This window comes from Protopterus annectens, chromosome 1.part0, assembly GCF_019279795.1.
Source record: "Protopterus annectens isolate FY-2018-M chromosome 1.part0, PAN1.0, whole genome shotgun sequence".
Classification (NCBI taxonomy): domain Eukaryota; kingdom Metazoa; phylum Chordata; order Ceratodontiformes; family Protopteridae; genus Protopterus; species Protopterus annectens.
The window spans coordinates 1,927,660,068-1,927,687,452 of record NC_056725.1 but is presented as its reverse complement, the minus strand read 5'-3'; the positions used below and the strand labels follow the sequence as shown (position 1 = coordinate 1,927,687,452).

Genomic DNA, 27,385 nt, shown 5'->3' with positions numbered 1-27,385 from the left:
ATGGACAGTACCCATCTGTCTCTTGTTAAATTTTGCCAGGCTTTTGGGTACACTGAAAGTCTTCCCCTGACTGCCTCCAGAGGTGAGCAGCCAGGCAACCCTTCAAGGATGCTGGAAGGGCTTGTCAGAGGAGGATTCTCTGTTGCCCTGGTTCTGCGGACCCCCTCTGTTATTGTTTTTCCCCCCTCTGCCTCTGGAGGAAAAATCACTACGTGTGTCATGCAAGGCTCCCTAAGATTTGCGGAACCACATCTTACCACTCTTCTGACCTTTAGGGTAAGGTCTACAGGGAGTGGAAAATGGATTCCCACGGCAGAGAGATTCTTGCCTTCTTGCTCACACCTACTCAACATGTCTTTCACCTGTGGCCCAAAAAGAAAGGAGCCATCAAAGGGGGGAAGGATGCTCGAAAGGGTTCTGCAAAGTGACACAGCCGCATCCAAGCATGCCTCGTGAGGGCCACACCCGTGCCAGCGGCTCTACTCGCTCCATCGGCTGCATAGGAAATGAGCCTCATGGAGGAGTTAACTACAGAATTAAGAGTCGCTAGCTGGGAAGCTACTTTGGCTTATACTCTCTCAGCTGTAGGATCTTGAAGGGTATCTCCAAGCTCTTTAAGGAGATCCCTTTGAAGGTGATTAAAATGACATAGATAGTTCAGGGACCTCATGGAGAAGGTCGCTGAAACAAACATTCACTTTCTGTACCTGTCCATCATCCTAGACTCCTTGTTAGGGGATGAGCAGATGAAGAGGTCTCTGCTAACTCTTTTTTGGTGGCTGCTGTTACCACCATGGCATCAACGGGTACACCTTTAGAAAGGAATTGCTTATCCTGGGGGGCTGTAATAAATTTACCAGGTTACCTTGGAGTTGGTTCCACTGTGTCCAGAGCTGACCAAGCCTTTCGAGCCACTACAGACATAAGTGGGTTGAAAGGAGGAGAAACCCAGGAGGTGGAAGGTCGGGAACCGAAAACATCCAGGAATACAGACGCATCCTCGGTAGGGGCTAGGGGATTCCAGTTCCCCCTCTGCCTAAGCATTTCCAGGATGTCCGAAAAGGAAACATCTTCAGAGGGGGATCTCAGGGACCCTTCCGATTCATCTAAGTCTGTATCAGAAGTGACAGACTCAGGGGAGTCAGTGTGCTTCCTCTTGCACTTCTTCCGAGGGGGTTCCTCTGAGTGATCAGGGGAGGGCTCAGAAGAAGAGGAAACACCCAATGGGGTGTCCTGGGTCATTGGTTCCCTATGCTTGGGGTCTGGAGGTGGAGCAGAGGTTGTTATTGACACTATGGGGGACGGAGCCGGTGGGTCTGGTAGTGGAGCTGTCTCAGGGGACAGCACACTCTGCATGACATCAAAGGCATCCCTGCCTCAAGGCTCCGGTTCCAAATAAATAGGAATCTTTCTCCGCAATGAGGGGGACAGCTCCGAGGCTGATATTGGAGCCAAGCTCACCTACGCCAATGCTCCAAGAGGGAGAATGGGGTTGGACAAGGGTCCCATGCCACTCGCCCTCTCGGAGCCGACGAGGGAGCCCTGACATCCAGATTTCTCGATCGAAGGGACTATCAAGGTGATCGGAGCCGAAGTCACAACTGAAGGAGAGATGGTAATCAGAGCCCGACAGTTCCACTACTCGAACCCCAACGAACTCCGGCTCCGAACTCAATGGAATTGGAGGAGGAACAGAAGAGGAGGTGGATGGAGCCGATACTTGTTGAAGAGGGCTAGACAATAATTGTGCTAGTGCCTGTGATTTAAGAAACCTACTCACTACTCTCTCCACATCATGATCCGACAGCCTAGAGGATCGAGAGGAGTATGATGAATGGTGGCTAAGTTCACTTTGCAGTAATGGAGACCGAGGAGCCGAATGAACCGACTCTAATGAAGGGGACCTCAGCCTCTTATGGCTCTGAGATGGCTCAGAAATATCCAGTGGAGCCGATGGAGGGGTTGTCTTGTCGGTGCCAGCTGGAACAGATGTACTCGGCAAATCCTCTACTGGTATCGACTCCAAAGGTGGAGCCGACAGTTTTGTGGATTTTGGGGATTTTACTGGCTGGGAACTCTTTGCTGGTGAATCCTGAGGCTTTAACAGACCCCTAAGGATCAATTTGTTCTTACGCTCCTGCAGGACCATTGGACTAAAGGCATGGAAAATAGAACAAGAGTCCTGCAGGTGAGCAGCGCCCAAACAATAAACGCAGCTAGTGTGCCCATCTGTCAGAGACATTTTCTGACAGCATGAGTCACACTTTTTTAAACCAGATACTTTAGCTTCCTTAGACATGACCCAACTACAAAAAAAACTAAGTACCACAAGGTAAACAAAGACAGACAAATAAGTAATATTCTAAACAAGATACACCTATAAAAATACAATCTCTGTCTTTTTTTTTTTTTTTTTTTTTTTTTTTTTTAAGATAGGAAAACAGGAAAGGAAAGCCTCTAAGTTAAAAGCTATCCTAGGGAATGGGGGAGGGGGAGAACTCTCTAACTTACACGAGTTCTAAATAAAAGGGAAACTAAGAGGAACAAAGTATTACAACAACACGTACAGAATAAAACTAAGAACAGTAAATATCTATTAGTTTAAAGGGGTCTAAAAGACTATTTTTACACAAAAAATAGAAATATACATGCCTGAGCCAGAAAACGACACACCTCGCAGTTGAAGCGGCAAACGAGATCTGGGTAGCTGTCGCTGGGCATCATGGGATAAAGGGTAGCCTCGAGCCAGTAAACAGCTCTTGAGCTATTGAAGATGGCTGAGTTGGACCCGATCCCCAAACAGCAAGAATGAAGGCGAGATAGACAACTTAACATCTTCTGTTTTAGCTTTACAGAAAGTTTAGAATTCTATTTAAATTGTGCATCTTCTCTACTTCCAAACATTGTAACATCAGAATACACCTTTTCAGTGACGGATTCCTTTCCTTCATTTCTGCTAGTCACTTCTACCCTCTGCTTTGCAGCATTTCACTGCTGTAATATTTTGTTAATTCTCATACTTTATTGGTTTCTGTGTTGCATGTTTCTTTTTCCTAGTTGTATGTTGCATATCTTTTTAGATTGCATAGGTTCTCCTATCTGTATCCTTAACCAAAATGTTGTACCTTTGGGGCTTTCTACCACTATGCCCTGATAGTTGTTGGGTTAGTGCACTGTTATGGCATGTCTGGTGGTTGCTTCCCTCCACACTTTTTCTCAGTTAGGCAGAGGTATATCTGTAAACTTATTCACTTGCTTCCCATCCCCAAAGTGATAAAGTGATCAGCAAAGGGACTAATTTCTTTCCACTGTTTCTACAATTTTTTAAAGCGGACATCTTTCCTTAAAATCATGCCATGTGCTAAACTGGTTACAACAGCAACACAGTGAACTTCCTTCCCAAGCATAGTTTGTATTTCTAGTTGTGTAAATGGCTACAGTTTCTTTTCTTAAATGCATAATTTTGTATTTCTAGTTGAGTAAATGGTTGCTGTTTTTTATTTCCTTAAATGTGTACTGTTTCAGCTGCTTTTAGTACGGGTCTTTCTTTTACATATATGATGCCCTTTTACAGTGTGACCTTACTGTTTAAATCAAGTAGCCCTTCCAGTTCTCTGCCATCAAACAAGGTATTGTAGTTAATTAACTATGCAATACCACAGTAACAGAATGCAGATTCAACTATTCCAGCAGATTAGTTTGTCAAACCCCTTAGTCAATAACATCAATACTTTGCAAACATTAAAGTTTTCAAAGGTATAACAGTGTTACTAGTACAAAATCTAACTGTGTGGCCTTTTTCCCCACATTTAAAACAAAGCATGTTTACAGTTGATACTTTTTTGTATGTTACTAACGTTTGACACAGGTTGTATAATAGGCCTAGACTGCTCTGTTCTATACACAGTTTCATGGCATAATAAGCTTTCTGCTAGTCCAGCAAAATTTTCAGTGTCGTCGAGATCAGTTGGATTCACTCACTTTTTTATAATGATAAGTAAATATTTATTAGTTTTGTCAATGGCTAGTCTTTTTTTTTATAGTATGTTGACCCTGGATTTAACCATAAAGTATATGTTTAAGTCACACAATTGTGATTTTTCTGTTTTGTCATGAGAGAAATTCCAGTTATAAAAAATTTTTGCCTCTGCCACGAGGTAACATTAAGTCTGCCAAGTGATGCCCTTTTTTTTTTTTTTTTTTTTTTAACTTTTTTATAGTCCTGATACTGAGGCCCGACAAACCAGCTCCTGGAGACTGGTTAAACCACAATTGACACTGAAGAGTCTAAATGAAAAGCAAAACTTCCCATGCGCAAATGATAGCAATATCTGTATGCTTTCAGGAAACAAATTCCTCATTAGGCTTCAAGAAACAGTGGTAGTAAACATTGTTCTGCAACAGTTAAGATCACATGATCAGAAGCATTACTTCCATAATTCATGAATAAAACATGCCAGAAGTAAGTAAATATCATAAATATAACCTTTAAAAATGTTCCCAACATTCTTTTCATAAACTATGTTTTTTGAAAACATAGCATCAAGTTCCAGTGCATCAGTATTATTTAAGTAGATCTGTCATTCCAGATCCACTAACAGTAAATTATTTTTAAATTCTCCACCCTTCTTGGCTTTTCTTATTAATTGCAAAGCTTAAAATGTAGAATTGATCTCATGGTCACCAATTCTTGTGGCAACATAAAATATTCATTTCCACAGAACTTCTTATAATAGAAATTTGTTCCTTAACTCTCATTTTAAAAGATTGTTCCATTTTTATCTACATAAAAACTACCACATATACAAATGGTTACATAGAGCAATCAAAAAGTTTCACAGATTGCAAAACCATTAAAAAAAATATTTTAGTAGTCATGGAGTTTTACATGTTTTACCAAGTGCATGTTACATATTCATTACATTTATGTTGTTCATCCAAACCCTTAGTTTACATGTTTGCCTTTCCAGTAATCCTTTTTATATTTTTTTGGCATTTAATAAGAAAAATATGGAGAAATGCAAATCTTTTTACCTCACATTATTTGATAGTAATACATCCCAGTTCATTCTAATTATTTCTTCCACTCATTTACTGTAGGAACCATACGGCTTAATGTATCATGGGTACCCATCTATTTTACTGTAATTTGTCCTTTCCCACCTTTTGTCTTTCCTTTTCACATTTTCACCTGTAACATTCTCACTGTTATTGTCCATGGTGTCAGCCCTATATTTGTTAACACAATTTGCTCACGGCTTTCAGCATGCAGTAATGGACCCACTTCCCCTTACTGTCTGCATTCTGTAATATATGTAATGGATAGAGTAACTGGAAGGCTGATGCAAACTCAGGAGAGTTCATGGGAAGAAGGTTCAAAACCAGTTATAATTCCCAGTAAGCTAAAGAGAAATACAAACTTGGGAAAAGGAAGTGGTAAATGTTACTTAATGTTTCTTGAGCAAGAAAAATGTATTGTTTAATTTGGATATAAAAATGTTTGCATTAGTTTGAACAGTTGAAAAGACTGAACTGCTTTGTGTTTGCCCTTGCAAGTTTGGAAATGCATGCTGTCAAAGACTGAACTCATTGCAAGTTTGTGTGTTTATAAAATCAGCTTAACTCTTTTTGTTTGCATCCAAAACATTATTCAGTAAAAAGGTTACTTGCTAATCAAAGGTACTTTTGAATTGTTTTCTTTACTGTGGCTTGGTGTGAGGTGTGCCAAGAATCGTGGCCAGTGTTGTTGTTATAGGTTCATAGGTGTTTACTATGCTTACTGCCACAAGGGCTTTTTTAAGCCTAGCCATGCATCCCAAAAATGGGTTACAACTGAGTTATTATGTCTCAGAGTATTGATGCATGTGTGTATGCTTCTACTTTTTTTTTGTTATGATACAGAATTGTTTTCACAAGTAAATTTGGCAAATTAAATTAAACAAACAGTGATGTTACAACTTGTTTTTGAATTGTGGTCTTTTGGCAGGTCACGTATTGAAGAAGCAGTGGGTGTAAAGGTTAGTGGACATGCACTGATTCCAGTGGAGTGATAGTGTGTGTCATGAGTAATTATGTTCAGGGGTGACCCAGAAGCAGTAATGGTTAAGTGACTGGCTCATAGTCACACTGTACACAGATGGAGGTGGAAGGAATCAAACCATGTATTTTTAACTATAGGAAGCAATTTATCAAAACTGGCTGCATTTACTGAAGACTTTTTGGTTATATGCAGTTTTAAATCATTGTCCTGTTTTACAAACACACACGATTTGCTTCATCTGAACACGTAGCTCTCAGTTTTCAAGAATAAATTTTACTTATGGCAGAATATTTAAAAGGAAACGTATCCATTTAAACTTTGCAGAGTAATGCTGCTGTGTTCTTATCGAAGAAAGCAACTTGGTGATTTTCTAATTACCTGTGCATTTTGCAGAATTTTGTTATTTAGTAACTATCAAACCTGACTGTGTCTGCTTAAACAGTTACCAGATAGTGTAATGCTGCTCTGTTTTGTGTGAGACTATTGGATTTGAATGTAGGACTACAAAACTATTGTAGTGCTGTGTTATATTATTGTGCTGTATTACTACAGTCATAACCTGTGGACTAACAAATCTCCCAACCTCTTTATAAGTTGGGAATAAATAAATCCAACAGTTTACTTCTGAAAGGTAGTGTAATGTACTCTGCAGGGTTATGTTCATGTACAGTAGCCTAACTTCTGTTCATGACCAGTTTATGCCTAAAGGTTATGTCCGCATGGCATAGTATATCATTGTAGCCTCCACAAAATACTTAGCAAGCTTCTCCTTAGCTCACAACCTGAGTACATCACTGGACAGATAGCTATTTAATTGTAACTTCATACCAACTTTCTTAATACCGTTATCTTTTTATCATTTTCACTCTTCTTACATCTTTGGCTTCCTACCATATATTCCTAATAATCACCTCTACATGTTTTTCTGCAGTCTTTAATTTTTTTTTATCGTACTGTGTCACATTGTCTTGCCTTTTGCCATACAAGTTCTGTTCTTCATATTCCTATACTTTGTAATCTGATTCATGTTTATATGAGACTCCTGCAAATAATGTTTAATAAATACAGGTAAATTAAAAAAAAACACCGGACTGCATGGTGGTGTACAGGCTTGTAATGCTGCCTCCATCACAGTGCTTTTTAGTTCCTTTCCTGGTTGGAGTACATTCTGTGCAAGATTTATATGTCCTTCCCATGTTAATTGGGATAGGAGTATAGGTGAGTGAATTGATAATGTTTAAATTGCCTCTAGGTTTGTACATGTTTGCTATGATGGACTGGGGTCCCATCTGTGACCTGATTCTGCTTTAATATGTAAAGGAAACCCTTAATTATGATGACCCACACTACATCTTACAAACAAGCAGAGTCTACTACCAAAGTACTAGACTGCCAGTGCCATTAATGCTCATCATTCTTCAAAGAATGTGTGTGACAGTCCTAGGTTGCAGTATGTACATGCTACTGTGCTCAACAGCAGAAGAAGGTAAATTCCGTAATAAGGAGCAGAAGTTTGTCAGTGTTGCCACCATGAGAGGGATCCGCAGTCTCCAGTCTGGTCATTTATTAGCTACTTCTCTGCCCTGTCAGAGGACTTCCTCGGGGGGGGGGGTTATTATGCACATGACAACCAGACTGGGAGCCTGTAGAATTAGGGCCACACTGACCAAAGTAAACATAGCAGAGAGGAAACCCAAGGCTTGCATTCCATATATGGTAGTCTAGGAGTGTTTTCCTCATTGTCCAACTCTAGATATTCTAGCCTGCAGGCTTATAAATGAATTCAGTTCATATAAGACATTTTGCAAGAATTTGCCATGCCAGCACTTCGTCTTTTCCACAAACAATTCATTCAGTACTGTGGACCCTAGGTATGTAGAAAGTGGACATCAGCCCTACCACAAGTCTGAGAAGCAGGAAGTAATAGCAGTGAGTGGGGAGATATTAGCTTAAAAAAATCCTACAACAGAAAAAAAAACTTCTATTGTACACTCTTGTTCCCCTCCCCTACTTTAGTTTATCTGGAAACATCAACAAACAAGAGGGAGTACACTTGTTTATTATTTATGTTGAGAAACCTTGAGGGTATAGGCATGGCCCACTCAGTCAGCTACTTTCTCATGGCAAATTGTATTCTGTCAGAGGGTATTTTTCTAGTGCACATGCTCAGCTATTTATTAATGCCCCATGAATAGTCATTTAGTTCCTAGGTGTCTCCAAAAATGGAGTAAGCCTTACTGTGACCACTTTGCTTACCCAGCAAACACCAAACCAATAGCTGCTTCATCCTTCTGCATGGGGATGTGTCAGGGATGCTTTGATACAGAAGTGGTCACCTTGACTCCTTTCTGCTTTCCCAGAGTTTCCTTTAATAATGAGATTCATAGATTTGGTTAACACTTCCCAAGCCCCATCTGGTAAAGAAGTCCATGAGACTGCACCCATCAAGATTCTGATAATCCATCCATCAGTCAAATATCATCTCATCATTTTGACATTCACTTCCTCAGGCTGACTAAATGGTATCTTCAATTCCACTAGCTGACAGTAACTCCTCTTTCTTAACTGTTCCATTTAATTGCTCTTATCAGGAACCAAACACTTGTAAGACACACAAAGACAAGTGGATCATCTTCTTTACTAGGACTACAGGGAAAGGATTGGACCATTTCTCAGTCTTGTCCCATTCATCTTACACTGTCTCAAATTCCTGGTTTTTATTCCTCCATCGAAGTGGGTCCTGCAGCCATTTTTACTTTTCATGAAGGTTTCATCTTTTCTAATATCGCCAAAGATTTCTAAAGCCTTCATGAAAGGCAAATGATTACTTAGACTTCCCCTACAGGATCCATTTCTGCCATGGGACTTGTACTTAATGATTGAGAAGTTGCCCTTACCTCCCTTTGAACATACACCTTTATTGGAAAATGTTATTGTTTGTGGCTACTGGGAGAATTCCTTAGATGCAACATTGCCGGTCGATCCTCCATGTTTGGCATTTCTCAGGGGCAGCATCACTGCCCCCACTAATCCCTTCTTCATGCTGAGAAGTCAGTCTAACCTTAATGAATCTGTTCATCTACCTATGTTTTTTATCATTACATAGTTTTAATCAGTGAAAAGGATTTCCTCCATTGTATGGATGTGCACCACTAGTTAAGATTTTGTTAAAAGGATAAAGTCCATCGGCGAATTCAGCTGAAGTATTTGCTATGTCCACAGCCTTTTTCTGAAATGCAGATCCAAATGGCATTTTTGCAGCACTTACATGGTCCACTTTTAACACTTTTGCAAGGCATTTTTAAATGTTTATACAAACATGAGTTTGTGAGAGGGGTCATGTGATATTGTGATTTTTTACCATTATACGATTTTTCATTATTTAAATATGAGTTTTGTTTTTTAACTATTTTAATGAAATCCTGTCATTAGAAGATACAAAAGCACTTAAACTAAATTTGCAGTATGGGAAGAAAATGTTTTGTTTTCCTTTTGGTTACCTTTGCAAGGCACAGTGATGTCCATTTCCATGTCTTCCTTTGTGACTACTGCAATGAAGAATACGTTATAAGAAGGACCCCCTAGAGAATATGCTTGAAGCTCTGGCCTGCTGTTTAAGAGGATGGCCCACCTCTTGCCACATATGAACGTTATGTGCTTAGCCTGACAATAGATTGTTTTCATAGATCTGGAAGAGCAAGTCCATCCAATGTAATACAGACAACCACCTTACCCTCCACTACCACAATCAGTTTCAGAGTTTTCTTTCTGTAAAATGTAGACATCTTCACATGTCATATCTTCTGACATCAGCCAAATGACATTGGCCCTCATCCAGCCATATCATCTAACCTCAACTACATAATTCTTTTTCTCTTAATCGTAAGGCTCTTGACTGTCCCTTATACATAAGCTTTTGCTTAATATAACCTCTCCTTCCAACTACTCCTAACATCCTTCACTCCACTCAACTATCCTATCATTTCCACATAGACTACACACAAATGTAATTATCCCACAGATGGCTCATGTTCCACATGAGGTTTGTCTTCATTTTTCTAAGTAATGTGTGTTACAATCATAGATACCTTTTACATGGTATTACCTGAGGTTCATTTTACTCTTGCTGTAGGCATAGTTCTGATTTTCCTTATATTCCTAAGCTGAGACTGAAATTGGTTACTTGTGACTAAGGTTCTACCTAGTAAACACATTTTAACTAACTAAATAACATTAATCTAGTGGGGCTTGGCACTGAGGATCATAATGGGATAGGAGTAAGAAAATTGTCAGTGTGGAAACATTTTACTTGCTGAGTGACCCAAATGCCTGCTTGCCCTAGTCCTGGAGTTGCAGAGGATATGCCCACTCTGCTAGATCTGCTGTTTTATTAATTTCTCAGACCCAGAGTTGCTTGTAAGACTTTCTGTTTCAGGTGTGAGTAAATCTAAACAGTAAATTACTTTACATTGTTCCGGCAGTTTTGGAAACTATTTTCCTACTCAGAGGCAATTATTTGAACCCATAATGCTTGCTACAAGATTGCTGTCCCTCATCCCGTTCCCATCCCTCTCATGGTCTTAAGAATGTAAATCTTTCTAGTTTATAGTTTTGATTAGAGCAGAAGTTGAAGTCAAAAGAGGTAATTAGTATGGCATATAAAACAATGCATGATAATGATAGGAATAGATTAGAAGATGTTAGACAAGACTGGGAAATGAGAGTGGAAATGTTATATCTCATTCCCTCCAGTATAGCTCTTTTGATTATGTACCTTTAACTCCTAGTGGGCGTGGCTTGAGTCTTTAAAAAATAAAGTTATCACCTTACAGTTCTAAGAAATACTCATTGACATAGGTCAAATATCAACACAATTGTGTTTGCCATCATGTATGCTTCAAGATAAAATATTCCAATACCTCGTATAGGGCATGGTTTTGGAATTATTAATGCAAATATGAACAAGCAATATTTGACGCCTAGAGGAGCAGTAGGAGGTAACTGCAGATGCACCTGGAGGCGTCACTCGGATGTAATGAGATATGCAAGGAAACAATAACAGGATATTCGTATAGCTCACAAGTATGCAACAAAATCTAAAAAGCATAGGATCTTTGCATGGAAGTGTTTGCACAGGTATTTTTATACCTCAAGTGGACTTCAGAGAATGTTTCAACAGCTAGGCAGCCATTGCTGGAGATGTGTTAGCAAAGAGAGGGGTACTTGGGTGCATGTTTTTGGGAATATAACAAGTTGATAGATTTTTAGAAATTCCCTACAGGCTATTTTGTCAGAAATGTTGGTGGGGACAAGTTATTTTAACTAAAGAAATGATTCTTTTGAACTGGGAAATAGAAACTGAATTGTCTGAACACAGTAAGGCCGTATTAACTTTAATGCCAAAAAACAATTACAAGGAAATAACATAAATAAAAAAGAAGTTATGTCTTACCATAATGTTCCATCTGTATTGTTGATCCTCGTTCAGTCATTACGCATGGGTATCGGTTCCAACCTCGGAACCGAGCCGGCCATTTTCCAAGCTCGCGACAGCTTCAAACTCTCGAGCTAAACTCTTACCCACAGTCCCACTCTCCCTGTTACCTCAGATTGAGTTTGCAAGTCAAAGAAGGTAGAGGCTACCTCTGGTCAAATAACCTAAGAGAACCGGTTGGTGAGATCCACTAGAAACCACAGGAGGGGGAAGGAGGGAGGGTTGTAATGACTGAACGAGGATCAACAATACAGATGGAACGTTATGGTAAGACATAGCTTCTTTATCTGATATTGTTAATCCTCGTTCATTCCTTACGCATGGGAAAGAGTCCCCAGCTACCTGTATTCCTGGGAGGCTCTCATGGAAGGACATTCCTGAGCACCATAGAACCGAAAGATGCTCTTTCCCTAGAGGCCAAGTCCAATTTGTAATGATTGATGAAGGTATGAGGCGTAGCCCAAGTTGCAGCTGCACAGATATCTTGTATGGAAGCTCTGGCTTGTAAGGCAGCAGAAGTTGCCACCAACCTTGTTGAGTGAGCTTTCATGGTAGTAGGCGACGAGATATTGCGTTGTGTATAAATGAAGGTCACACAGTCCTTCAACCATCTAGCTAATGTGACCTTAGCAACAGCAGATCCTAATCTAGGTCCGGAAAAGGACGACAAAAATAACTGGTCAGATTTATGAAAGGGCCTAGTCCTGTTTAAGTAAAAACAAATTTGCCTGTGGATATCTAGGGTATGTAGGCAATACTCTCCTCTGCTTGAATGATTGGGAAAGAAAACTGGCAATTCAGTGGCTTGATTAATGGACATTTCAGAGATCACTTTAGGCAGAAATGATGGATTAGTTCTCAGAGACACTCTATCTCTATGAAAAATCAAGTATGGACTCTTGATACATAAAGTTTGAAGCTCAGAAATACGTCTGGCAGAAGAAATGGCGACCAAAAACAAGGTTTTCCATGACAAATACTTGAGGTCACAAGAAGAGGCTGGTTCGAAAGGTGGCATTGTCAGAGCTTGTAGAACTAATGATAAATCCCATGGTTGAATAGGTTCTCTAAAAGGTGGCTTCAGATGATTCACACCTTTTATGAAGGTCTTGCACAATTTGTGGGACATAAGAGAGGAATCTTGCACACCCTCATGAAAATTAGAAATTGCAGCCAAATGAACTCTAATGGTAGAGGCCGATAGACCCGATTGAAAATGGTCGGCCAGATAGTCTAGTATTATCGGCACTGGTGCTGAGAAGTGATCTACTCGTTTATCTTTCAGCCAACAGGTAAATCTTTTCCACTTGCTCAGATAAGTAATTCTAGTGGAAGACTTATGAGATGCAATGAGAATGTCACGTACTAATGTCACGTACTGGTAAAGAAAGATTATTCTGCCTGGTAATCAAGGGAATTGGAGTAGCCAAGCCGTGAGCTTCAGGCTGTTCAAGGTGGGATGAATGAGGTTCTGTGGATGTGAGATCAACTCTGGGGTTGGATGGAGAATCCATGGTCGATCTAGTAGGTGAGGCCAAAGGAAGGGGAATGATTGGGAAAGAAAACTGGCAATTCAGTGGCTTGATTAATGGACATTTCAGAGATCACTTTAGGCAGAAATGATGGATTAGTTCTCAGAGACACTCTATCTCTATGAAAAATCAAGTATGGACTCTTGATACATAAAGTTTGAAGCTCAGAAATACGTCTGGCAGAAGAAATGGCGACCAAAAACAAGGTTTTCCATGACAAATACTTGAGGTCACAAGAAGAGGCTGGTTCGAAAGGTGGCATTGTCAGAGCTTGTAGAACTAATGATAAATCCCATGGTTGAATAGGTTCTCTAAAAGGTGGCTTCAGATGATTCACACCTTTTATGAAGGTCTTGCACAATTTGTGGGACATAAGAGAGGAATCTTGCACACCCTCATGAAAATTAGAAATTGCAGCCAAATGAACTCTAATGGTAGAGGCCGATAGACCCGATTGAAAATGGTCGGCCAGATAGTCACTGTGTGACTCTTGTTTGGCATCTACTTTTCCGAAGTACAAGCAAACACAGGAGGGTTATGGCTGACAAAGTTTGCAGATGACTGCAAACTGGGCGCCATAGTAGAAAACACATCTGACACAGATATCCTTCAGAAGGGTCTCACAGAAACGGATAACTGGTGCCAGAGCCACGGCCTAAAGTTAAATGCCAAAAAATGCATAGTCATACCCTTCGGGAAAAACAAGGTTACCCCTAGCTACCAAATAGGTGGCAATCCACTGAGCACAGAAGAAGTTATCAGGGACCTGGGGACCCAGGTTGATAGTAGTCTGTCATTCGACACCCATGTAGCTAAAGTAGTTAGGAAGACCTTCTACATTGCCCACCTTATCATGAGTGGATTCTCATCTAGATCAAGGGAGGTCATAGTCTCCCTTTACTCATCACTCATCAGACCAATGATTGAGTACAATGCCCCATTCGGAATGTATCTGACCCGACACTTGCAGCAGCTGGAGAGGCCACAAAGTTCCTCACCAAAAGGATAAAGGGTCTCAAAAATCTGTCCTATGCTGCCCGACTGAAAGAACTCCAGCTCTATTCAGTAAACACACGCTTGCTCAGAGGTGACCTTTGCCTAACATACAAGGCCATGTCAAACCCAGATTTGATGAATATGCTTCACCTCAAAATCTAGATCCATCAGAGCCACAAGGGCGGAGACTTAAACCTTGACACAGCTATTAATAGGACGTGCTGGAGGGATAGATTCATCACCCAAAGACTCCCTATGCTGTGGAACAAAATCCCGGTACATGTGAGGCAGAGCACCTCGCTGGCCTTGTTCAAGAGAAATCTTGACCAATGGATGGGAGATCGCAGATATACCCCAGGGATTACCTCAGTGTCACTGCTCGACAGAGGCACAGAAAAATAATGGGTATAGTTCCCCATACTAAAGGGGTGGCCTAAGCCACAAAACGATGGGCTAGGCTTGTAAATGCCCTCGGGCAGATAGCCTAGTATGAACCTATGAACCTATGAACCTAAGTCTGTCAAGGCCAATATGGTGCTATAAGGATTACCTTGCTCTTCAACCGACGGGCTTTCTTCAGAAACTGGGGAATGAGGGGAAAGGGTGGAAATGCGTAAAGAAGACCCGAGGGCCAATCGTGGACTAGAGCGTCCCTGGGAGACTGTCCCGGAGGGGGAATCAGGGCGAAGTAGTTGCTGCATTTGTTGTTGGTTGGGGATTCAAAGAGATAGCAGCAAGGGCGGCCCCAGCAGTGGAAGATCTCCACCGCTATCAAGGGATTCAGGGACCACTCATGAGGCTGAAGAATGCACCTGCTGAGTCTGTCTGCTATAATTTTGGAACTCCGGGGAATGTGCATTGCTAGAAGAAAACAGTTGGTAGCCATCGCCCATTGCCATATCCTCATGGCCTCTCGACAAAGCGGGTAAGATTTGGTTCCACCTGGCTTGTTGATGTAGCAAACCACCGCCATGTTGTCTGATTGAATCGCAATTGTCTCAGACGGCAGCAGGGGATGGAATGCTTGCAACGCCAGAAGCACCACCCTCAGCTCTAGAACATTTATATGCAGATGGGCCTCCAGTTCGGACCAAGTGCCTTGGACTGTCTGTCCCTGACATAGCCCCCCCACCCCATCATGGAGGTGTCTGTGGTCAATGTGGCCTTGGGTTGCTGGGGAGAGAAGGGGCGAGACCATTGTGACAGATTGTGTGACATCCACCAGTTTAAATGCTGTTTGCACCTGTGGGTTACTCGAATCATGACTGAAAGAGGATGCTGAAAAGGATACCATTGGGTAAGCAGTAGCCATTGTAGAAGCCTCATGTGAAACCTGGCCAGGGGAACAATGTTGATGGAGGCTGCCATGGAACCTAACAGCTGTAGAACCGAGTGAGCCATGGATTTCTCCCTTGAAAGGATTGGAATCAGTTGTTGCTTTATCCTTAGAATTCTGTGCTCTGGAATAGCAGCTCTGCAGTTCTTTGTGTCCAAGATAACCCCTATGAATTCTGTCAACTGAGATGGGGTGAGATTGGATTTTTGCCAGTTTATGGTTATGCCTAGCCTTTGAGCAGCGAGGAGAGAGTATGCCAGGGCTTCTTCCAGTAGATGTCTGGTGGGGGCAGAAATGAGCCAGTCATCTAGTTATGGAAACACCTGGAATCCTTGAAGTTGCAATTGAGCTGTGACAACTGCCATGCACTTTGTGAACACTCTGAGGGCTGTAGAGAGTCCGAAGGGCAGTACTCTGAACTGGTAGTGACTGGCTCCTCCACCAAAGCGCAGAAATCTTCTTGATGGCCTGTCCACTTTTATGTAGTAGTATGCATCTTGAAGATCTATCGAGCACATCCAATCATCTTTTTCCAAAAGTGGGAGGATAGACTATATTGTGACCATCCGGAATTTTTGTACTCTCACAAACTTGTTCAATACACTGAGATCCAAAATTGATCTCCAGTCCCTGGTTTTCTTTGGCACCAAAAATAGTCTTGAGTAGAATCCGGATCCTATCTAGTCTGGAGGGACTATTTGGATGACTCTCTTTCTTAGCAGCTTTTCTATCTCTAGTGCTGCTTCTTCCCTTTGACTGGGTGGAATGTCGGAAATGTTTTTTGAAGGGGCAGGACAAAGATCGTAGGGGATATGCTAACCTCTGGTTATAATCCTTTGTACCCAAGAATCTATGGTGATGGTTAGCCAGGCAGAAGGGTACAAGGAGAAACGTCCCCACAACCACCTCCAGAGCAAAGGAGTTGGGCCGCTCTTCAGGAGCACTGGTAGGATTGACCAGGGAAAGAATCCCTAGAACCTTGGTTACGTGGACCCCCTCTGCCCCGAAAGGAGCATCTTCCCTGTGAGTTCCCCCCCTCTGCCTCTAGGAGAGAACTCAACCTGTGTGTCACGGAAAGGGCCCTGAGATTTCTTGAACCATATATTCCCACTCTTTTGGTTTCGGGAGAAAGCACATTGAGCGGAAGAATAACAGACACCTATGGCAGAAAGGGTCTTACCATACTGTTCACATCTGGCCAGTGTGCTTTTAACTTTGGGCCCAAACAACGAGGAGGCCTCAATCGGAGCATTAAGAAAGGAAGCTTTAAAGGGTTTTGCGAAATTGCACAAGCGCATCCAGGCGTGTTGCCTCAAGACCGCAGCTGAACCTGCTGCTCTAGCTGCTCCTTCTGATGCATGAGATATTAGTCGCATAGAGGAGTTAGATATTGATTCAATGGTGGCCAGCTGAGAGGCCACTTTGTCACATACCTCATCAGACACGGCACCAGCCAAGGTTTCAGAGAGCTCAGAAATCAGATACCTTTGAAGCCTGGTAAAGTGTGCCATATAATTCAGGGACCTGATAGTAAAGGTCACTGAAGCAAAGGTGTGCTTCCCTATGTTAGGCAGATGGACAGTCTGGCTTTCTTCTTCTGCCAGATCATTTTTTGTTGCGGCCGCCACCACCAAAGCATCCACAGGAAGACCTTTGGACCAATGGGGATCTGAAGCAGGAGGGGACAAAATCTTATCTGGCCTAGCTTCGAAGGTATCAGGAGCCTTCCAAGCATGCTGCACGATAAGCCAGACAAGTTCATCGGCAGGTGGAGTAACCCAGGAGGTAGGGGGCTGGACGCGAAAGGCCTGCAGGAATACAGATTACTCAGAGGTCTGATTAGAGGACTGCCAATCACCTCTGTGATTCAGGATTTCGAGGATATTACCAAAGGATACCTCAGAGGCTGACCGGGGGCATCCTTCCCCCTCATCAAAATCTGTCTCTTCAGTGAGGGACTTCTCTGTGGAGTCCATGTGCTTCCTCTTACACAAACTTTTCTGGTGGACCTCCACAGCGGGAGAAGCTGGAGAAGACAGTGGAAAAGGGGATTCCTGTGGGAATATGTCCTGAGGCCCTTGCACTCGGTGTCCGGTAGGTGCAACTTGTGAAACCAGTGTACCAGAGGAGGGCTGAGGTATAGACAGTCCAGTATCGCCAGCAGCAGCGAAAGCTTTCTCCATCAGTTAGAAGGCTGGTTCACCTGAAGAGGAGTGAATGTCTAGGACAGGGGTCACCCCTCCCCTAAGTGGCTCAGCCTGCCGACCAGGAGTCCCTGGATGGCTGTGGAGCAGTAAACTATGCATATCACAACTGACATCCTGGGCCATAGCAAAACTTTCCTGCCATGAAGGCAAGTGTGGTTCCTTAGGGAGATCCATAAAGGGGACCGCAGAAGGGGAAGACTGTGCTATATCCATGGACTTCAAAGGCAATGGAGGAGGAGAATGAGAAGGGGTCTTTGGAGACGGGTGATCACCTCCCAAGGAAGGATAGTTCCTGAGGGGTGGAATACCTCTGGCCAAGAGCACCTGATCCACAAGACGCAACACATCATGTTCGGAAAGGCTTCTAGTGGACCTCATGGAGACTGAGGGAGAAACAGGCTTGTCCACAGAAGAGGCAAACTCGGTGCCCAGCTCACCCGTCCGCACCGAGGGCAACGGTGCCGAGAGAGACTGGACTATGGGTGTTTGCACCGAAGAAGTCATTGGTGCCGAGGTCATGGTCTGCACCGACACAGGGATCAGTGCCGAAGTGGTTGTTGGTACCGAAGCTGGAACCGAAAAAACTGGAGTCAACAATAAAGGCATCGGTTCTGAGGACGCTGTCAGAACCGACGTGGTCAAGGTCTGCACCGACTGAATGGTCGGTGCCGATACAGTGGTAATAGTCTGAACCGAGGAGCCCGTCGGTGCCGATATAGTGAAGGCTGCAGGAGAAGACGGAGCCGAACTCACTAAAGGAGCTAGGGCTGACTGAGTGAGCTCCGGAGCTGAAACTTTAGCCTTTTTAGGTTTTGGTTGGCGGGAGTCCCCATCCGGGGATGAAGGCAAAGATTTAGCCTTGGTAGGAACATCCAAGATTTTCTTATGGTTTCTAGGAGGGGTTGAGGCCGCTGACCCAGAAATAGCCTTTGAAAAGGGAGATTTAAGAAGTCCCTTCAGCAACAACTTGTTTTTCCTTTCCAACAAAGTTCTATTTGAAAAGTTTTCACAGATAGTACAAGGTGGATCAACAGACAAGTGGGACACCCCCAAACAATAAACGCACAAAGAGTGTGCATCAGAAGTAGGTAGTTTGTGTCCATGATCAGAACCCCGCTTAAACCCCGGACTACCTTTATCTGCCATGACAGCAAATTAATTACTAGAAAAAGGTAACAGCAATGGTGCAAAAGAATACCTGAAGGTATGAGAAAAAAGGGAAGGATTACCAACGTTGGTAAAGAGAGAATACCTCGCAGTAAAAAGGTAGAGAAAAGAGCAGAAAAACTGAAGAAAATATGTACGCTAGATGCGATAGGATAAGAGACAATGAAATATAAACTTTTCCGACAGAAAAGTAATATGAAAGACTATTAAACAACTAATAACTGTACTTAGCTCAAGAGAAGTCGCTTGACACGACCGAATGGCAATGTGGCAAACGAAATCTGAGGTAACAGGGAGATGAGGATTGTGGGTAAGAGTTTAGCTCGAGAGTTTGAAGCTGACACGAGCTTGGAAAATGGCCGCTTCGGTTTCCGAGGTCGGAACCGATACCCATGTGTAAGGAATGAACGAGGATTAACAGTATCAGATTGAATGTTGTAAAGGAAATAAAAGAACTGGAGGTGAGATCTTTAGAAAAAGGAAGGAGTAAACTATATATAAATAAATGGAATCTGTGACAATAATCCATACAGAGTAATGTTCAGAGGAGTGATATTTTAGAGAAGGCTGAACTTGAGCAATCTCATCATAATCAGCCCCTTTCCCCCCATTTTTTCTACATGGGGTCAGGGTATCGTGTTAAATGTTGCCAACTCTCTTGATTCAGTGCCACACTCCTGCCTTCAACACTTATGCCTGACTGTCGCAGATCTTCTTTCACACAATCCATCCACCTCTTTGCTGGATGGCCTTGCTTCCTGTTACCTTCTCCCTGTCTGTCCCAAATCTTCCTTACCAGATTGTCTTCTGCTTTTCTACACACGTGTCCAAACCACCATAATCTGTTCTCTTTGATCATCTTTTCTGCAGTTGTAGCTACTTTGGCTTCTGCTCTTATGTCCTCATTTCTTCATCTGTCCCACAGTGTGCATCCTACCACCCTTCTCAGGCACGTCATTTCCATCACCTCTAGCTTCTTAAATTGTTCTGCCTTTATTGCCCAGGATTTGAGCAATCTATGTGACATTAAATTGAACATTTCAGGCAAAAATCATATCAGTACAATGTGTTAAAAAAAGTTGTAATGTCTTTTTTTAATAATTGAATGTGTATTCATGTCACTATGCTATATGTGATGTTAATAAAGATGTTAAAAAAAGAATTTAAAATTTTAGCAATGTCCATTGTTTTCACAGTCTTCCACTTGTTCTTGTAATGCCATATATTTTGGATGATTTTATCAACTCCACTGAAGTGATGCAGTGCTGTTATGGATATATAATATTTCCATTAATGCTCCTAAGTCTTTTCAAGTTCTGAAAACATAGTTGTAACAGCATTGCTTAGGTCACTTGTCTGCTCGGTTTCAGGAGCTCAGGCATTATACTTGCCAGTGCAGGCACTTAGGATTTTATTTCCTGGAAGTATGTCACTGAAGCTGAGAGATCTTCTGCCTGCCCAAGTACCTAGCTCTGCAGTTGCTGGAGGCCATGTTGTGTTTTTAACTGGGGAAAGCCATTACTTATTTGGAAAACTTTAGCAAAACACTGTTGTATAAGTTAGTGTCCTAGATATGCATGAGTTCAAATCAAGCGTGTTTACAGTTTGTTATATATTCTCAGTTGTGTTTTATAGTTAAAATGGTGCTGTGTAATGCATGGCTATTATTAGGTTCAGAAGCTGAAAAAAAGCTTCAGATTCCATCATTAAAGATGGTTACTGAGCTGATCCCGTAATACTTGGGGAATGTACAGTTATAATTTCTTTTAACATGAATTGTATTCTTCAAGGAAAACCTTTCCTTGTAATGTATCCTTGAGGTTATTGTTTTCTACTGCTTTACATAATAAGGAAAATCCTTGTCCTGTTCAGCAAATGTTATTTTTATGTGGTAATTCTTTGGTGATGTGATAAACTTTACTTTTTCTGAATGGTTTCCTTGAAAGCCATTATTTTAAGTAATTACTTTAGATAATTAAATGGTATCACCTGCAGACATTGCCAAAAACTTCTGATTTATAGTTTTAGCAGAAACCAGTGCTTCATTATAGTAGAAATTGTGTTGGACTTGTACAAGTTCTTTTTGCATGTAAGCATATCAGCAGCAGCAGATAAAAATAACTAGCCTACCAGCTGTCCGACTGGTTGTTGTTTTCATTACTTTAAGTAAGAGTAAATGAAGCTACTAACAAACTAACACCTCTTGCTTTCTGGCATGTACAACTTTCAGCTTGATGAGATCTCTAAATTAAGTTCTGGAAGTGGAACGCCAAAAAAACGCAAAGCTCCTCCTCCTCCTCCTTTCAGTCCCTCACAGGTAAACAGAGTCTTAAAAGTAGTAGCTTTTCTAACATTTATTTAAGAACTGAAATTGCAGATAAAATGTACTGCTTGCTAAACAGATAACACTGTTTTTGTAGCATTGTTTGCTTGTGCATAAGCAGTTAGTGATACTTTGGAATAAGCAAAGTATTTTATATTATTTTTCAGCAGAATTTATTTTTAAAAAGCATATTTTTCTATAAACAGGTAATAGGTTTCATTCATTTATTCATTCATTCATTCATTCACTTCTTAATTCTCTGATTCGGTGCTTAATCCAGTTAAGGGTTATGGGAGAAGGAGCCTATCACAACACTCACTGAGCGCAAGGAAGTGTAATTATCCTGAAAAGAATGCCAATCTGTTACAGGACGTACACGCACATGAGCTCATATATAAATACATATATATATATATATATATATATATATATATATATGTATGTACACACACACACACACACACACACACACGAACAAATTTAGGGTAAGCAGCATGCCCTAGGGAAGTGGGAGAGAACAGGAGCAGCCAGAGAAAACCCATGTGGACATGGGGAGAAAGTGTCAACTCCATATAGAAGGTGCATCTGCTGAGAACTGAAGGGAGAACTGAAATTGCCATATCTAAATACTAAATCACTACATTATGTTAATGTAAGTGGCATATATGTTTTTGTTTCATGCTATCATTAACAGTTCATTTCAGTGATGATTTATACAATGGTATAAGGATATTGAAAAGAATTAGGATTTACAGTACTTTGTACTGCTGGAATTTAATAACTTGTAAGCTTTCTGCCCCATGGACTCACCCACTGACACTTGCTTTGTCCTTTGAAGGCTGCCAAGGTAAGCATGCTTCCTGCCATTAAATCTCCACTGTTCCTTCACTGCTTTGCTGATTTTGCAGCAAGTTAATGTCATCTGAAAAAGTATATCAGTCTCATATTTTCTGTATTGAAGACTCATAACAATCATTTTTTTTTTTGCAAATTTTCTATTCATTTGTCATGTGTGTCTAAACAGTGTTGTTGTTATAAATGCTGCTGCTGCTGCTCTTCTGCTTCAGTTAGTGTCGTTAGTGTGCTAATTCCAGTCATGCAGGTGTATAGTCATGACCCTGCTGCGTGAATGTCGTCAGCTCACACAGTCCCTCCCTGTGTACATCCTATGGGGTTTAAGTAAACGTCATGAAGATTATTATACAAGTATGTCCTGCCCTGCATGTATGTATATGTATTTGTGTACATAAGTGTGTGTATGTATATAGTATTGCTATCAGAAGAAATTAATAGTCAGAAATTGATCACCAAATGGACAACAAATACAAATAGCTATGATGACTTTAGTAGTACTAGTTTTTGAATTTGGGAGCTACACTGAAACGCATATCACTGTGACTACTGAAAACAGAAAAAAAATATTCCTGCAATAATTTATCCTAAGTGGCAGAATTCATATAAAACATTATTGTTTGAATATATGTCACCCTGCAGTTTAACTTAGTTGTTGTATAGTAGTCACCTTTTTTTGCTTCTTTAAATCAAAATGTTCCTGTCCTGTATATTAAACGTTAGTTGCTACTTAAAACAAATAGCAGTGCGATGGAAAGGAGCAGGCACTAGACTAAAACAATCCTTTACTTGGGTAAACTCATGCATAGTACATAGCTGAACAAGAAATGGAGTTTGCTTCATTCAGTGCCATTATTAAAAAAGGTTTGGCATTTAGTATTGAGATAATGCCACTGTGTATTACCAGTATATTACCACCACAGCCTTTTGGATAATTTCCTGTTTCTCAGTGGTGGGTGGTGGTGCACTTTGGTCATTCAGGCTGTACCTTCATGATAAAACACCATCCCTGCCAACACGAGTACTGTGTGAATTCCCTGTACCCTTATGACAAAAGACCACCCCTGCCAACATGAGTACTCTATGAATTTCCTACTCCCTGCTATAATATACTGCTAAATTATGTTTTATGTGTATGTGTCTGTGTGTGAATGATTAAGCATATGACACTTGATTGAGTGACAATTTTCTTGAATCCCAAATGACTATAAATTCAAATGCTAGAAATAACCATTTCATTGAAAGACCTTTTATTTGAATTCCAAATCACAGAAATGTCATACATTGAAAATCACCCAGGTAAAAATGTTTAAAAAAACTTTTTTTAATACTGGTAAGCCTGTTGCACCCCCCCCCCAACCCTTTACTTAAGTTTACTAAATCCATTGACACATGGCTGTGAAAAAAAATGAAAATACCACACAGAGGAAGTCAATGTCAATGTACAAATGGAAACTACACCAACATGTATAGGTAAATCCAGTAACCAGGTATAGCTTCTCCATAAATTTTTACGTACCGTACTTCTGTTTTACAGAACTAGATCTAATTATGCCACATTCAGTGAAATGGACTTTCAAACATTTGAACACACTGAGTTCCCATTCAGTCAAATGGTAAATATGTATGACACAGATTTGCATGTTCCTGTGTCTCACTAATCTTGTTCTGTCGTGTGTGTGTGTGTGTGTGTGTACTCTATATATATATATATATATATATATATATATATATATATATATATATATATGGGTCTACTTTGTTTCGTTGAATCTCATTTCACTGAATTTCTTTTCACCCTGACCATATAGCTGAAAACACAAATTACTGACAACTCATTTCACTGAATCTCATTTCACTTAACTGCAGTTAGTATATATGGCACTGTGTAGAGTACTGTAAGGCAAGTAAAAGGTATATGCCCTTTTCCCCACTGTAGTGTGATTCTGGAGTTAGTATATATCGTTAGGGGTGTGTGGGGTGCATAGCCCCCTACCTTGTTTGTTTTATATTGTTTTTCCAAAAACTTCAAAACAATACATTTTAAAAAATAGATATGCATAGTTAGAACACCAATGACTAACTCTCTCCAGAAGACAATATGTACTCAAACTAAGTAGGGGGCTACACTCCCCACACCCCCAAATGTGAGGGGCTGTGCCCACCATACCCCCCTAACTGTATATACTAACTCCATGATAGCATTATAGTGGGGGAAAGGGCATATACCTTTTGCAACCCACGTAGTAATATAAGGGTTGATGCCTAGCTTAGTGAGTTTTCTATGATTCTAGACTGGGGAATGGTATCAAAGGCCTTGGCCAGATAAAGGTAGGCTGTATGAACCATCTTGCCTTCGTCCACAGCTCTGGTGACTGACTCAAAGAAGTCGACCAAGTTGAGCAGGCATGATCTACTCTTCACAAAACCAAACGGTGTGGGATCCAAAGTTTGGAGATTCCCTATATCCTTGTTTATTAGGTCCTTGAAAAACAACAATAAGGCAGAACACTCCACGTCGAGCCAATAAAACGTTTATTCGATAAAATACACAGTTAAAATAAGCGCTTTCAGGCCATATGCCCTTCATCAGATAATAAAATAAACTGAAAGGATCATTTTTAAATTACCAAACATCCAATCACATTTCAATATTTTACCCTCCTTTTCTTAAGGATGGGTTTTAAAGGTACAAAGGCATTAATACCTGGCGGCTTATCCGCTCCTAACCTCACTATCCACCTGGTCTCTGCACATTCTGTCTCATTAAATATATTACCCCCCTGGTGTTAGGCATAATAACCTGTATAGCCATAAACCTAAATGAATGACTTTCATTTATTTTTATATGCTGTGCCAGTGCATTATGTTCATTACTATTTCTAATATCTGACAGATGATGAAATGTCCTAGTCTTAAACATATTATTAGTCTTTCCAACATAGTATGTATCACAATTTTGGCAAACTGCTATGTAAATCAGATTGCATGTCCTACAATCATCATAACCATTGAATATATATTGCTTATTGGTTCTTGGATGCACGAAGATCTGGGTCTGTAAAATAAAATTACATGCCTTACATTGATGGCATGGATATGTACCTTTCTTATTTATTTTAATAGAACTTCTTACACTAGTAATAGACTCCTTACAAAGTAAATCTTTCAAATTTTTATTCTTCCTAAATACAAAGTTGAGTGTATGTCCCAATAGCTCTTTAAGTTTCGGATCCGTATGCAGTACCTGCCAGTGTTGTTTTATGATATCACATATATTACCTACATTACTGCTATATGTTAGTACCATTTTAACCCTCTGTTCCTCCATAACTTTATTAAGCAGTGGTGCTTTTTGCTCATTCACTATATCCCCCATATCCTTAAACAACCATGGTTTTGCTATGTTATTACATTTAGATTTACTATAATTTATTAATGGTACTACTTTCTTATGTGTGTACCCTCTCTGTAATAAATTAGTTTGAAAACAATCTATTTCCTTTTGAAAACTTTTATCGTCACTGCAAATCCTTGAAATCCTACAAACCTGCCCCTTGACAATGTTGTCAAAGGTATGTCGTGGCTGCATACTATCAAAACTTAAAAGACTATTGCGCCAACAATCTTTCTTGTATAATGATGTAATCACCTTACCCCCTTCTTCTTTATGAAGCCTAACATCCAAGAAATCAATCGTAGATGCTGAATAGTTCATGGAAAATCTAAAAAATGTAGAACTATCTTCCAAGTATATAATAAAGGTTTTTAAATCTTGCTCTGTACCATTCCACAAGAAAAAAACATCATCCACAAAACGTAAATAAAAGCACACTTTGTTGGACCACGTTTGTGCAGTATCAAATATGGTACAATCTTCCCAATACGCCATCACAAGGTTGGCATATGAGTTCGCGCAGGGTGTGCCCATGGCAACACACGACTGTTGTCTATAATACTTCCCTTGACATATAAATATATTCTTCTCAAGTACCATAGTCAACAACCTACATATTGTCTGTATCTCATCACTGTTAAATTGAGTCTTTTTAAATAATAACCTCTCAATAGCCTCAATTCCATACCCATTATCAATAACTGTAAAGAGATTAACATCCCATGTAACAAATATGTAATGTTTTTCATTATTAGCCTTCAAAAAATCAGACAAAGAGCATATAAACTGCGCTGTGTCTTTTAAAATTCTGGGAATAAGTTGTAACACAGGTTTTAGAGTACATTCCACCCAAATTGATGCATGCTCTGTGACCCAACCTGTACCTGAGACAATAGGTCTTAGGGGTGGGTCCACAGCATTTTTGTGGATCTTGGGTAGAGCTTTGAGTTCAGGTACAACTGGATGGAGAGTTGTTAAAAAATCACTTAACTCTCTATCTATCAGCCCTGTAAACTCTAAATTTCTAACATTTTTATGCACCTTATCTATGTAGTTCTTAATCATAATAGGTGATAATTCAACAAATGTAGATCCCTCTTGGAGCAGAATGCTAATTTTGGAGCAATAAGCTTGTTTATTCATAACAACTACTGCACCCCCCTTATCAGCAGGTTTTATAATAATCTTTTCATTGTTCATTAAATCATACAACACTGTTCTCTGTGCAGCAGTAAGGGTATGAAATATCTTCTTCCTATCTGCAGTAAAATATTGCTCTAATTCATGCTCACATAGCTTAATAAACACTGATAAAGTAGGACAGAAAATCGGCATAAAAACGCTAGGATGCTTAAACTTTGGCTCATTAGCTGACACATTAATGCCTTTAAATGTTTGCCTAAGCATCACATTTCTAGCAAAATTTAAAATATCTAGTATAACTTGACTGTGTTCTGATGTTTGTGGAGAGGGATGACTATAGCAGTGTGCCATTCGGTAGGGACAAAGCCTGAGGTGAGGCTGTGATTAAACAGGGCACACAGGTGAGGTGCCAGTTCACTCTGTAGTTCATGTAGAACACAGCCAGGAATATTGTCAGGTCCCATAGAAGCTGTACTCTTGGCCTTGGACAGTGCTGTTTTAACCTGTGCAGCAGTAATACTGGATGCCTGGCAATCTACTGGTATTGTGATCGGTCCTTTGGGGGGGTAAAGTTGGCACTGAATTTGTCGGCCAGTATATTGGTAATATCTGTTGGCTCGGTATAGGAGGTACCAATGTGCAGTAGCTCAGAGCAAATCTGGGTATTGCTGTGGAGATTCTTTGCATAACTATAGAAGGCCTTGTGGTTGCTGCAGTTCTGTTTTCATAGCTAGCTTTAGATGATTTGATGAGGGATCTCAACTTTTTGTTGAAGCTAATAAGGGAGTTTTTCTAGTCTTGGGACTTCACCTTTTTCTGCAACAGTTTCTTCCTTCTGTTGTAGAATTTATTAATGGCAGGGGACCACAAGATTGGCTTCCTTTTTTTGGAGGAGAGC

At 40.7% G+C, this 27,385-nt stretch overlaps 1 protein-coding gene across 1 annotated transcript in view; it reads left to right on the top strand.

Moving 5' to 3' along the window:
* RAI14 (retinoic acid induced 14) overlaps positions 1–27,385 on the top strand; it is a gene marked incomplete in the record, with an annotated part of 1,743,343 nt that overhangs the window by 1,355,285 nt on the left and 360,673 nt on the right. The window contains 1 exon segment of the mRNA XM_044070211.1: positions 21,003–21,089. Coding sequence (XP_043926146.1) covers positions 21,003–21,089 — 87 coding nt within the window.